This window comes from Rhinopithecus bieti, unplaced genomic scaffold (assembly GCF_001698545.2).
Source record: "Rhinopithecus bieti isolate Rb0 unplaced genomic scaffold, ASM169854v2 scaffold_42380, whole genome shotgun sequence".
In the NCBI taxonomy this organism is placed as follows: domain Eukaryota; kingdom Metazoa; phylum Chordata; class Mammalia; order Primates; family Cercopithecidae; genus Rhinopithecus; species Rhinopithecus bieti.
The window spans coordinates 1,518,503-1,532,406 of NW_016818327.1; the positions used below are offsets into that span (position 1 = coordinate 1,518,503).

Genomic DNA, 13,904 nt, shown 5'->3' on the forward strand with positions numbered 1-13,904 from the left:
ATTAAATTTCCATACTAATTCATTAAAAGTAGCCATGCTGAAAGTTAAATTCTGGGTTCTTCTATATCAGCTAACTATTGTTAAATTGATCTTTTGGGGTTTTTTTCCTAAGAGTCATTATTTCCAGTTTTTTTTTTTTTTTTTTTTACCAGATGAATTTAAATTTCTTTTTTTAATGTTTAAATTGTGGTTAGGATAGTAAACTTGTAAAGTTTAAAGGAGAAAGTAAACACTTTATTTCTAGGCCAATAATCCTTTTGTTTATTTAATTAAGATTAAATAATAAAGATTATAGGGTTAAGATAAATTTATAGTGGGAAACCATCTCTGACAAAGAACCAAAAGTCCCTTCTTTTCTTCTTTCTATAATACCAGAATCAAAGGAAACCTGCTGGTATGAGTGGCAGTTTGATGCCAGATGTTTCTTGTTGACTGAGTCAAAAGCTGTAGCTACATTTGCCAAAAATGGAAGATATTATATAAGGTCTGCATAATCTATTAGACTAATGAATAATAACATATCAATTGGTTGTGGATATTTCCCTTCTGCAGTAAGGTTTGTGTTGATAACATTATTATATTTGTTCCAGGTTTTAGCTTTTTCACAGTAGGTGTTTGCCACATAACCGAAGGCACCGTCCAAAATTTCTCTTGGGCAAGAGCTACCTGGATCCTGTTTGTTGTCCTGTGTAAACATTGGGAAAACGTAATCCATTTCCACTCATAAAAAGAAACACCTGCTTTTCCAATCAGCAGGAACATGTTAGTCAAAATTGATGCACACCAGTTGGGAAATTGTTTATAGATTCTTGGTGGCAACATATTCTCTTTTGGTGCCTTGACAGATGAAGGAAACACCTCAAGACCTTTAATCTCACCTATGGCGGTAAGAGCTCACTGAAGCAAGTTTGTTATGTCTATGACAGAATTCTAACCACAAACCAAAGAAAAAACATCAGTATCTTACTGTAATGATTATACCAACCCTTCTCAGGTATCCTTGAATCTACTGTGGGAATAGTTTAGTTGAACATCAGAAGATAAAAGTCTCCCAAGCCAGAATTGTTATGGTTCTAACACAATTTTTTTCAACTCTTGCTAGTATTTTACAGTAAGCTTTATTTGCCAGGCTCATAAGACGAGCACAAAGGGGAAAAAAAGATTATCAACAGAATTTTTGCCCTTTAACTTTTTAGACATGAGACCAGTCATCAACCTTTTTTCCAGCTTGCTACATTCATTATCAAACCATCCTCTATAAAGAGTTTTAGATTTTTTTAGATTGCTTGTAATAAGCTAACATTGCTGTTACATCACTCTTAAGATGTTAGGTGATGATTTAGAAAGATTATAAGATGTCAGTGTCAGCTCTAGAGACTTCCTGAGGTACAAGGGGTACAAATTGTTCAAGAGTTAAGCAATAATTATGCCTAAGTGATGAATGAATTTAGAGACTTTATGATGAAGGGAGTCTGCGAAAGATGATCATATCAGCTTATGTTGTGACTGGAAAGGCAAATGCTCCCAGAAGCTTATTTTAGCTTAAACATTAAAACTTCAAAATAGAGAATGCTACTCTGAAATCAATTAAGATAATTTGGGGGAGACTTACATGGCTTGCTATCAAGACTGCCTACATCAGAAATAGACTTAAGAAAAAGCGAGTTGCATGTGATAATTACACCCCAAAAACTATAAAGTCAAATAAGCAAAATGATTTTACCTGACATGCTTGAAGCATTGTTACTATGCAACTTAACAATAATTTTAATCAGTAATAATTATAAGCCAATATTCTAGTGCTGATGGTTCAAAGAGCCTTTTTTTGTAGTTTCTGAATACAATGGCTATTAATGTGAACTGGTTGATGCTGTGGTGGGAGATACATATAACCATGTGGGAAGGACATCTTCTGTTTTTAACTGGAGACATGTTGAAATTATTAGAGGACATTTTCCTCTTTAGACTGTCAGAGGACTAAAGCTAAAAAAAGAGAAGTGGACACCTTTCCACAAAAATATGAATTGAAGACATATTATGTAATAATAAATAAATAAACAAATAAAAAATCTTTCTAAAAGATGAACAAAATCAATCTATATGCTTTCAAAAGCCCTGTTTTCTGTGGGTTTGGCAACTACTGGCTTGCTTTTTTAGCCAGATGTGATCCTGAGCTGGCTCAGCTGCAAGATCTTTGCTTCTTTCTCTTCCAGGCTACTGCCTTTGCATTTCTAAGTCTTGACTTTTGCAAATAGGATAAGTACTCTAAAGGCTGTATATTTTCTTGTGGAAGACATTAGTAGACACACAGTATCCTACAGCTTAAAATCTGTTCTGCAACAGCATGATCCAGCTTCAAGCTGCTAGGTCAAAATTTAAAATGTCATGTTCTGTACTGTGGCTGCAGGCTTTCACTTCTCTGAAATGCAGTTCCATTTGGTCATATTAAAGGATAATGTAAATCCACCTGTAAATCATATAGAGCAACTACTGCAGTGTCAGCAACATTTTTAGTATTTGTAAGACTCTTGGGACCAAGATGGTTTTTTTGTTTTGTTTTTTGTTTTGTTTTGTTTTGTTTTTTCTTTGAGATGGAGTCTTACTCTGTCACCTAGGCTGGAGTGCAGTGGTGGCTATCTCAGCTCATTGCAACCTCTACTTCCCAGGTTCAAGTGATTCTCCTGCCTCTGTCTCCCCAGTAGCTGGGACTGCAGGCACACACCACCACACTCGGCTAATTTTTGTATATTTAGTAGTAGAGTATTTTCACCATGCTGGCAGGCTGGTCTCAAACTCCTGACTTCAAGAGATCCACCTGCCTTGGCCTCCCAAAGTCCTGGGATTACAGGTGTGAGTTACGGCACCTGGCCCACCAAGATGGATTCTGACAGTCAGCTAAGGGCTGAAAAACAGAATCAGAAGGAAACTTTAGTTGTCACCTCACTAGTCAACCCACTAATAAATGCATCCTGGTTTACAAAAGAAGGCAAGCAAGAAAGAGTGAATCAATATCTGATAGAAAGATAAAATGAGGCCCTTTTCATCTCAGTTTCAGCTGAATCTCCTGAAATCTACAACAAATAACAGAAGCCAAGAAAACTCATATTCCAAGAAATTTCTGGACAACCTATGCAAGACTTAGAAAAGTATGGACAAAATCCAGTTTTCCATATCCTTGTCTCAGCAAAAGAGTTGTGAGACAAAGAGGAAGGGATGGAATTTCTGTGTGAGCTTTCCAATGTTTTGGGGCCCTCTTCCCCATTGGGGTGTGGTTTTATTTTTGCCTTAAGCCAAGTGAGAGGAGCCTTCAAGAGAGCTGAACACATGTCTCTTGGGGTTTGGGAAACATCAGAACTGGTATGATATACTGTGGCTACAGGTCAGCTTTAGAGTGGCAGAGAGAGTGAGAGAGAAAGCTTCACTGGGAACTAACTGTATTTCCAGCAACAACAGAGCAACAATGCATTAATATTTCTGTAGATCAAGTGTATTTATTTCTATAGTTCAAAGTATAGCAAGCCTAGTGCTATTTTGAATATTTTCCAAAAGGATGCCTGGAGGAGGAACGTGATCCTCAACAGAGTGATGGACAGTTGGATACCAAAGAGCCAAAAAAGGGATCTAGTTAGAGGAGAGGTATTACTGCCATCAAGGAAGTTGGAGCCAGAAAGTTCCACTGGTGGGGAGGGGGCTCTCCAAGGCAATTCACAAAAGCACCCATAAAAGAAAGAAGTAGCATGCTAGACTCAGAGAGCACATCACTGGGTTATGCTTGTACTAGTCAAATAAGACTCTTCTTGTCCTTAGCATCCCGTCTCTACTCTGATCAATGCAAAAAAAAAAAAAAAAAAAAAAAAAAAAAAAAAAAAAAAAAAAAAGGTAGAAGAATAAAAGTAGAGAATGAAGATGGGGAAATGGCAAGTAAGTCTCCTACCTTCTCTCCCCTGATTTGGGCTTTTGAGACTGAGGGAAACCTAAGCTGGGGGAGGGAAATGACTTATGTAGTTATGACCCAGAATGGGACACTTTTAGTATTGATGTGATACTCCTATGCCTGAAAGTGATTGGAGACCTGTTGTTATCTGAAAGTGGTATTAAACTTATGGGTCCTGACCAAGATTTTTATTCAAGGGTTAGGGAGGAAGCAATCCACAGAGGGTTCAAAAGGACAGGAGGAAAATGAATAAAATTGTTTTAGGCTATCACCTTATCAGCTTAAACTTATTTATAGGTTAAAGATAAAATCATTTTCACTCTGGTGGGGGGAACCCTACTCAAAACACAGGTCCTCCTGTTATGCATTGGACTAGGCAATGAAAGAATGCCATTCCTTAGTTTAGCACATTAAGTAGTCATGCTTTGCAAGCTGCTGCTACTGAAAAACTTTGCCACCTTTTTTTGGATGCAATTTCTGATGGGAATGCTTAAAGTCTATTAGAGAAAATAAGTGCTCTCCAGGTTCCCATATTCCTGCCTGCATTGACCAATTGTCCCAGTTTTGAAGTGTCTAAACAAACATAAATTTTTTAATATCTCATTTGGTAGAGCTAAAGTTGTGGTTACTATATGCCTTGGCTGAGTGATGATGAACATATCATTTAATCTCCATCTGACATTGTTTTTTGTTTCATGCAAAATAAGACTGACAATACAATTAAAGATACAACAAACAATTAAAAAAATCAAAAGCTATAAAACTCAGAGAGCCAGCATAAATACCTCATGGAAATGACATCCACACTTTCCCTGCAGAAACTCTTTGTAACGCCCCATTGTTATAGTGAATGTGTCAACTACTTCATAGCCATATGTTTTTGCAGTATCCAGAATAATCAAATTTTCTTTCCATAAGTTCTGTACTTCACTCTGATTGGAAAGCAAAAGAATTAAAATTTTTATTAATAGAGGATTGTTTTATGATTCAACAACTTAGGTGGAAATTATGTAAATGTCTTTTTTACTGGGATTAGTCATAGTGTAAGATAAGGAATTTCACATGCATTTCTTAAATAAAGATGTGTTCTTTTTTTTTTATTCAAAACATACATGTAATCATTTATGTATAAAACAGCAATATCTATAGTGGCATACAGTTTTGAAATTCTTCAGTAAAAAGTGGTTAAATTTATTGCCCACAAAGACTCATAAAATATCTAAAATTCTCAATTTAAAAATTAACATTACTGCCTAAAGCAATCTACAGATTTAATGCTATTCCTATCAAATTACAAATGCTATTTTTTACAGAATTAGAGAAAACTATTCTAAAATTCATATGGAACCAAAAAAGAGCCCTAATAACCAAAACAATCCTAAGGAAAAAGAATAAAGCCAACACATCACATTATGTGACTTCAAACTATAAGACTACAGTGACCAAAACAGCATGGTTTTGGTACCAAAACAGACACATAGACCAATGAAGGAGAATAGAGAACCCAGAAAAAAGCTGCACCTACAACCAACTTATTTCAACAAACTCAACAAAAATAAGCAATGGGAAAAGGACCCTCAATAAATAGTGCTGGGATAACTGGCTCTCTATATGCAAAATTATGAAACTGGATCCTTACCTATTACCATATATAAAAATTAACTCAAGATGGATTAAAGACTTAAATGTAAGACCTCAAACTATAAAAATCCTAGGAGAAAACTAGTAAATACCATTTTGGACACTGGCCTTTATAAAGAATTTATGACCAAGACCTTAAAAACAATTGTAACGAAACCAAAAACTGGCAAGTGGCACCCAATTAAACTAAAGAGCTATGCACAGCAAAAGAAACTATGAACAGAGCAAACAGACAATCTACAGAATGGGAGAAAATATTTGCAAACTATGGATCTGACAAAGTTCAAATATCTAGAATCCATAAGTAATTTATTATCAGCAAGTAGAAAACAAACAAACCCATTAAAAAGTGGTAGACACTTCTCAAAAGAAGACATATGATTTGGATATTTGTCCCCTCCAAATCTCATGTTGAAATGTGAACCCCAGTGTTGGAGGTGAGGCTTAGTGGGAGGTGTTTGGGTCATGGGAGGGGACCTTTCATGAACAGCTAGGTGCCTTCTCCACAGTAATGAGTTCACGCAAGATCTGGTTGTTTAAAATAATCTGGCACCTTCCCTCTCTCTCTCCTTCTCCCTCTCTCCTTATGTGACTCTTGTCATGTGGCACACTTGCTCTCCCTTAGCCTTCTGTCATTGATTGTAAGCTTCCTGAAGCCTCACCAGAGCATATGCTGGTGCCATGCTTCTTGTATAGTCTGCAGAACAGTGAGCCAAAATACCCCTTTCCTTTATAATTTGCCCAGTCACTGGTATTTCTTTATAGAAATGGAAAGTAGACTAATACAACATAGAAGCACCCAACAGACATGAAAAAATATTAAATGCCACAAACCATCACAGAAATGCAAATCAAAATCACCATGAGATACTATCTTGAGCCCATCAGAATGGCTATTACTGAAAAGTGAAAAATTAACAGATGTTTGTGAGGCTGTGCAAAACAGGAATGGCTTATAAACTGTTGGTGGAAACATAAATTAATTTAACCACTGTGGAAAGCAGTTTGAAGGCTTCTTAAAGAACTAAAAATAGAACTACCATTTGACCCAGCAATCCCATTACTTGATATGTATCCAAAAGAAAATAAATCATCCTACCAAAAAGACAGATTTGTATGTTCATCACAGCACTATTCACAACAGAAAAGACATAGAACCAACCTAGGTGCTCATCAAAAGTGTATGAGATAAAGACAACGTGGTACGTATTTACCACAGAATACTATGCAGCCTAAAGAACAAAATCATGTCTTTTGCAGAAACATGGATGCACCTGGAGCCTTCCATCAGCTAAATAATGCAGAAACAGAAAATCAAATACTGCATCTCCTCACTTATGAGTGGGAGCTGAATACTGAATATGCATAAAGATAGAAACAATGGACACTGGGGTCTACAAGAAGGGGGAGGAAGGGAGAGGACAAAGGGTTGGAAAATTACCTGTTAGATATTACGCTTGCTACACTTACTTGTACACCAGGCATTTTTTGATGGTCTACCATGTGCTGAGAATTGTATTTGGCATTTGAGCTGTCAGTGTAAGCCAAACAAATTCCCCTAACCCACAACTCCCTTGTTGCTCTCACAATTACCATCCAGCAGAGGAGACAGACAGCCAAGGAGTATAGGTGCTGAGTGACATGAGTAAGGACATAAGACACTGTTACAGGAGCTCATGGCAGGAGCAGCCAACCCAGTCTAGTGTGTCAAGAGGTTTTCTCTGAAGAACTAGCGTGTAAGCTAATGGTGGAGGAGTCAACTCCAAGTAGAAGGAGCAGGGATTTATTTCAAAGGGCTGGAGGTGACTGAGAGCATGGTGTGCTTGAGAAACTGAAATATGCTCAGCCTGACTGAGCTCAGTGGTGTTGTGAGTGAGAATGGTCACAAGGGATAAAGTCTACAGAGAAAGAGGAAGCCAGCACCGAAGGCTATATGAGCACATGATGAAAAGTTTGAATTTGTTTTCTGCCTTCACTTGCAATTATCCCCTTTTCCTTTTTTCTGTTCTTTGCCCTTCCTCTTCTTTTCTCCTTCTGTCTTCACTCAGTTTGAAAAGATTGATGAGCATCATCAAAGTTCAGGTGGCAGTCATAATGTTTAACACAATATCTGGCACATAGTAAGTGCTGAGGAAATGTTTGCTGAGGTGAATTGATTCTGAATTGTAACCTTAGTATAAGCAAAGGCCACAAGTATGCCAATTACTGTGAGGAGCTGCAACCAAAGAGGCACAGTAGAGCTACTGGAGTCCTCAAGAATGAATTGTGGACCTTGACCTGTGGTCTTCAAATAACATTAAAGGGATTCAATCCGTGGAAGACATTATCAAAGGTCCCCTCTCCTGATTCCCAATAGTCTTTGGCTATCCCAGATGTTAAATGCCTCAACTCATTTTGAATTACCTTAACCCCTGCTAACTCCAAGATGCTGAATTTAGAGGCTGTACCTTGGCCACTTTCTACCAGTTCTCCTGTTTTTGTATCACAGAAGATCTGCTGACCAGGCAGATACATTTTTGAGAAAAGAATTGGGGGGTCTTGTGTTCTGTGCTGCGGAAAGGTAGTAGCACTCAACAGAGACACAGAAATATAAATCTCAACCTCCTTACATGTTAAATGGACAGCTTCCTGTCTCCCCAATTCCCAGGGCTCACCAGAGTCATTACTCTGAAATTGCCCAATAATTCTGGCTGCTCCAGAAGTCCCACAGCTTAAGCAAGAGCAGCTGGTTCTCTTCCCTACAGACCCTATGTTTCTTTTCTTTTCTGAAACTTCTATTTAGTGCTGAGGCTAATTTACCCTCTTCTATAACAACCGGCCAGAGACCCCTACTCTTTTCATTGATTAATATCCAATTACAGGAAAAACCAATGGTACTACTTCAAACACTATTTTTAAAATAAAGCAATCAGTTTGAAATCATCTTCAAAAGACCACTCTTTCCCAAAGGACTCATGATAGTGATAATTTTGTTTGTGGTTTCAGCATGAACCTGACAAAAGGAAATCCTTTTAATATAGCCTTTAAAAGTGTATGCAAAATTGGTGGGGTAAGACCCCTCAGCTCTTTATTTTTGCATAGCTCAACACTCTGTTTCCTCTTTTATTAAGTCAGTGGATTATTTACAACATATTTGTGGGCTATATGAAATTAATTATAATTTATTTGAAAAAACATAACCCTTAAGTATATTCTCTTTTTTTTACTTTCATGAAGATAACTCAATATTATATAGTGCCTTATGGGTCTTTTTCCAGCAGGGATCCTTATAATTCACCTAGCCTAGAGGAAATGTGCTTACCTGTGTTAAGAAATGTACTCCATCCACTGGCAGATGAAATCCAATTCCCAAAGTTTTGATGATCACTAGGATATTGAGTAAATTTTCCCTGAATGAGATAATTATAATTCTAAAGTCAGTAACTTTAATTACACTTCTAGACGTTTGTTGTTTATATAAACAAATACCATAGAATTCTTTCAGAATGTGATAATTGGCAATATAAGACTAAATGCTCATTTTATATATTTGATGTATATTATGGTTTTTTTAAAGATAGAGTTTTAGGTGTCAGACACATTTTGATCTTTACTAAATGTAAATCTGGATAATGAACAACCATATTGTGACTGGATACAAGACTATTTTATTTTAGTATTTTAAACTAGACTTTAAATACTTAATGCTAAATTATAAGTTGTTCTTTAAATAAAATCTGGATAAAACTCAAGTCACATCCATAGTAACTTTTTTGACTTAGAATACTAATGACAATTATTGTTACAGACATTTACCTCTTCAAAACCTTGTGAATAATTTGCAGGTGATTGGAATTAAGCCACTGAACTCCACCAACAACCAATACAGTCTGGACAGTATTCTCTAGGGGGCGTGATCTGAAATCCAGAAAGAAAAACAACACATGTTGCCCTAAAACAGAAGGTAAACATGCACTGCCTCACATTTCACTGTATCTGGCATCTTGATCATAAGACTCCTTGTAATTTCCAACTTGTTTTCCGTCCCCTTACTTGGTATCTAACCTTTTGAGCGCATGTGATGTACAGTGAGCAGTTGAGCAGTGATGACTGCTCATAGAACATCAGTACTTTGTGGGCTTTGTGTCTTTCATTATAGTTTCATTGTACCTTTGCAACAGGTGTTCAAGTGCATTTTCAAATGTTGGTCTCAGTGAAGGGCTTATCCAGAACTGGGGATAGTAGGAATAACTGATCAAAGTCTTCCCACCATTGACGTTGTGATAGAATTTAGTGCCATGTACTTTCTGCCATTCCTGCAATGTTTCATTCAGCCTTTCGATAAGATAGTACATGATCCCTCTGTTGGTTGAATCTCCAATGAACAGAATCTATAAGTTAAAGAGAAAGCATTTGTTTAAAAGCTTATGTTTACATGGTACAGGAGATAGTTTAAAATAATGAAATTTTGAATATTCACAACACTACCTAATTGTTTGAAGGACAGTCCTTCAAACTGTTAGAAATAACATTCATTATATTCTCTCCAAACCTGTTCCTTTTCATCTCTTCCATATTCTTAGCAATGCCATCATCTACTGACCCACTAACTCATATTTACCACTTGTTTCAGGTTATCTTCAATTTTTATATCTCCCTTATGCTCTTTACTTTCTCATTTAATCAGCTTAACAAGTTCTATTGATTCAAATAGGCATGAAGCATTTTAGTGCTCTAGGAATACTTAGGGATTTTCCAATCTTTTTATTTTACAGTTGTGCAAACTGAGAATTCACAGAGGTAGCTCAATAGAGGTCATGTCTACTTGGTTCTGCCACAGAACCAGAATCTAATTTTCTGAACAGCAGTGCATGTCCCAGGGTGCCTATCCCAGTGCCATTTTCTCTCCAATGAAGCCTCTTACCCACATCCCCTCCTGCTCATTCCCAGTAGCACTGTTCAGGCTTTCACTGCCTCCAACCTGCACCAGTGTAATACTCTCCTACTGGGTCTTCCTTCCTGTACAATGGCTGTCTTTTAATTCATTCTACACACAATATTGCTGCGATAAATTTCCAAATGTCTAGTTCTGGTCATCTCATTTGTGTGCTCAAAAACTTTATTGGTTCCTTGTTTCTTACATAATCCTATGGGTTCCTCTCACATATACTGAGTTTTTATTGCATATCAGTCTTTGCTAGGTGGAGATTTCACATGGGGTACTCACTTTTAATCTTCACAACTGTGAGGTGTGATTCAGTATCTCCTTTTCACAGATGAGAAATTTAAGGCTCAGGAAGATGGAGGACATAAATCTACTAAATGGAGAACCCAGGGTTCAAACCCAGGTCCTTTAAGTGCAAGGTGAAGGGCCCCATCCTCTTCATTCTTCCCTTTACGTAAACATGTTTTCTGCTAAACATGATTTGCATTCAACATCTGCTTTTTCTTATGTTAGTCTGTCTGCCTTGAAAGTTCTTCCCTCTGTAACCCCACTTGTCACCCTCCAGACCCTGTGTGAATGCTGTCTCATCCAGTGCCCCTAGCCACAATTACTTTTGCTGTTCTCTTTGATTTTATTACATTTTGACTGCCTTTACAGATTTTACAGAAGCCTCATGAAATTATGGCTTTTTGTGTCTGCATCTTTTTTCTCACAGCCTATCAAGAAATATTTGAGGTCAGAGTCAATTTCTAATTCTAATTTTCCCCTATAGTATCATGCATGCACTTTAAAAACAAGTAGTGACTTGAAAGTCAAAGGGACTTTTGTCATAGAGAATCCCTTCTAATGTCTTCAGATAAGATTTAATTCATTCTTCAGTTTTTTTCTTTCTTTTGAGATTTCTCTTTCCATTAGTCATGCACATGTTTTTTTCTGACTTTAACGGCAGGCATTGCCATCATTTCTCAGGTATTTCTGTATTTGTCCACCTGCAGAAAATTTAGTGAGAATCTGCAAAGGTTTAAAGTCTTTCCACAGTAAGTGTATCCAAGTAGCTGCGTGAAGAAATCTAGACAGCTTCTCTGATTTGCCTTCAGCTCAAGTAGTGTAATCCTAAGCATCATTAGGCTACCCCGAATAACAAGATTTCAAGGACTCAGTCATAGATCCTCTCAGCCAGGTTGCATTTGGAGCAATAACATTCCAGTGTAATAAAATAGTTTGTGAAATAACTTGAATTTCTTCTTTCTACATTCAACCTTTCAGTATTTACTTTTGATTTTCTTGCCTACATTTCTGATTTTTAAAGACAAAAACTGCATAATTAGGAATGCTCTTAATTTTAGGTATCAGCAGTTATGCAACTCCATTAGTATTGGTTTGCTAGGGCTGCCATAAGGAAGTACCAAAGGCTGTGTGGCTTCAACAACAGAAATTATTTTTCTCATATTTCTGGAGGCTAGAAGTCCCAAGATCAAGTAGCTAGTAGGGTTAGTTCCTTCCAAGGTCCTCTCTGGCTTGTAGGTGGCTGTCTTTTCTTTGTGTCTTTCCTCTGTCTATGTCCTAATCTCTTCTTAAAGATCCCAATCATATTGGATTAAGTAGGCCCCATATATAGGACCTCATTTTACCTTAATCAGCTCTTCAAGGGCCCTTTCTCTAAATACAGACACATTATGAGGTACTGGGGGTTATAATGTCAATGTATGAATTTGGTGGAGGGGATACAATTCAGCCCTTTGAGGATACAATTCAAAGACCTTTGAGATGTTGTTTTAAACTAAATCGCCAGTATGGGTTTTTCCTGTAGTTTCTTTTCATTTCAGTATCAAGGTGCTGTCCCTCCTAGGGTATCCCCACACAGCCAGCAAGCTCCCTACATATCTGTATTGTGGGCTATGCTGAGCAATACAAAGGCTGAGAAAAATGAAAGGAGGTATACATTGCTGAGAAAAACAACAACATAATTCCTAGATTTCCAGTATTTTCTGTGTGTTTATATGTGAAAAGGCAGCCCACCAAAGCATGCCAGCAGCACAACAGTCCTGTTTCGGAATTCTTAGGTACTATTATTTATTAAATAGATGATTTTAGACAAATTATGTGACCTCTCCAAGGGTTCATTTCATTATATGTACAGTGGGGAGAAGTAGAGCTCCATGTTGGAGGACTTAAATGTGATTTTAAATACTTCTTATATTCTTGGCACAAAATGTATGTATGCACAAAATGTAAGCACAAAATGAATGTATGCCACCTTGTTAGGCACTTAAAATTTGTTAGCTCCTCTAGAGAAAATGGCAGCAAAAATAGGAAATGTCTAAGTCACAGCTATTTCTCTCCTGCCCTACCAAACCTCCTCCTGATCTCCAGCAGGACTTGAAGGGTGGTTGGTAAGTTCTGTATGGAGGACTGGAAGAGAGATCGCCAACCTGAGCAAACCAATGCTCTCAGAATGGATCCCAGGTGACCCCATTGCTGATTAGTGACTAGCAAGAGCTACCTGAATGGGAGAAGGAAGCATCACCACTGTCATTTGCACGACAAGCTCTTCTAAGTCGCAAATATCTCAATAACAAATTTGAATCTAGCAGACATAGCTCTGGGATTTCTAGAGGATTATGTTATTCTAGTGCCTTTCCATTCATGAAAGATGGAAATAATAAAGTATAACTACAAGGAAAATTCAGTTGTAATTTTAATATTGATTGTTCTGTTGGAAAAGCAATTTTTGCAAGAGATTGATATTTCTAACTACAAGATGTCTAACTTCAAAATGTCAGCTTTTTAATGTGCATATCACACAATTTGAAAATGCTGTCAGGAATTGGCAGAGACACAACAAAAAAAGAGAATTTTAGACCAATATCACTGATGAACATCGATGCAAAAATCCTCAATAAAATACTGGGAAACCAAATCCAGCAGCACATCAAAAAGCTTATCCACCATGATCAAGTGGGCTTCATCCCTGGGATGCAAGGCTGGTTCAACATTCGCAAATCAATAAAAGTAATCTGTCATATAAACAGAACCAAAGACAAAAACCACATGATTATCTCAATAGATGCAGAAAAGGCCTTTGACAAAATTCAACAGCACTTCATGCTAAAAACTCTCAATAAACTAGGTATTGATGGAATGTATCTCAAAATAATAAGAGCTATTTATGACAAACCCACAGCCAATATCATAATGAATGGGCAAAACCTGGAAGCATTCCCTTTGAAAACTGGCACAAGACAAGGATGCCCTCTCTCACCACTCCAGGGCAATCAGGCAAGAGAAAGAAATAAAAGGAATTCAATTAGGAAATGAGGAAGTTAAATTGTCCCTGTTTGCAGATGACATGACTGTATATTTAGAAAACCCCATCGTCTCAGCCCAAAATCTCCTTAAGCTGAT

At 37.2% G+C, this 13,904-nt stretch overlaps 1 protein-coding gene and 2 long non-coding RNA genes across 4 annotated transcripts in view; 2 read left to right on the forward strand and 1 right to left on the reverse strand.

Annotated features, from left to right (window-relative positions):
- Positions 1-9,448, forward strand: part of LOC108518501 (uncharacterized) — a 36,053-nt gene extending 26,605 nt beyond the window's left edge. The window contains exon 3 of the long non-coding RNA XR_001882377.1: positions 9,400-9,448. This is a non-coding gene — a long non-coding RNA (uncharacterized LOC108518501). The remainder of the gene's footprint in view (positions 1-9,399) is intronic.
- CPED1 (cadherin like and PC-esterase domain containing 1) overlaps positions 1-13,904 on the reverse strand; it is a 330,507-nt gene that overhangs the window by 27,673 nt on the left and 288,930 nt on the right. Inside the window, 4 exon segments of the mRNA XM_017856929.1 lie at positions 4,720-4,866; positions 8,877-8,964; positions 9,371-9,472; positions 9,725-9,945. Of these exon segments, the coding sequence (XP_017712418.1) occupies positions 4,720-4,866; positions 8,877-8,964; positions 9,371-9,472; positions 9,725-9,945 (558 nt within the window).
- LOC108518502 (uncharacterized) overlaps positions 9,443-13,904 on the forward strand; it is an 18,992-nt gene continuing 14,530 nt past the window's right edge. The window contains exon 1 of one of the 2 annotated variants that reach the window (XR_001882379.1): positions 9,443-9,518. This is a non-coding gene — a long non-coding RNA (uncharacterized LOC108518502). The remainder of the gene's footprint in view (positions 9,519-13,904) is intronic. The other variant, XR_001882378.1, reaches the window with a different exon arrangement.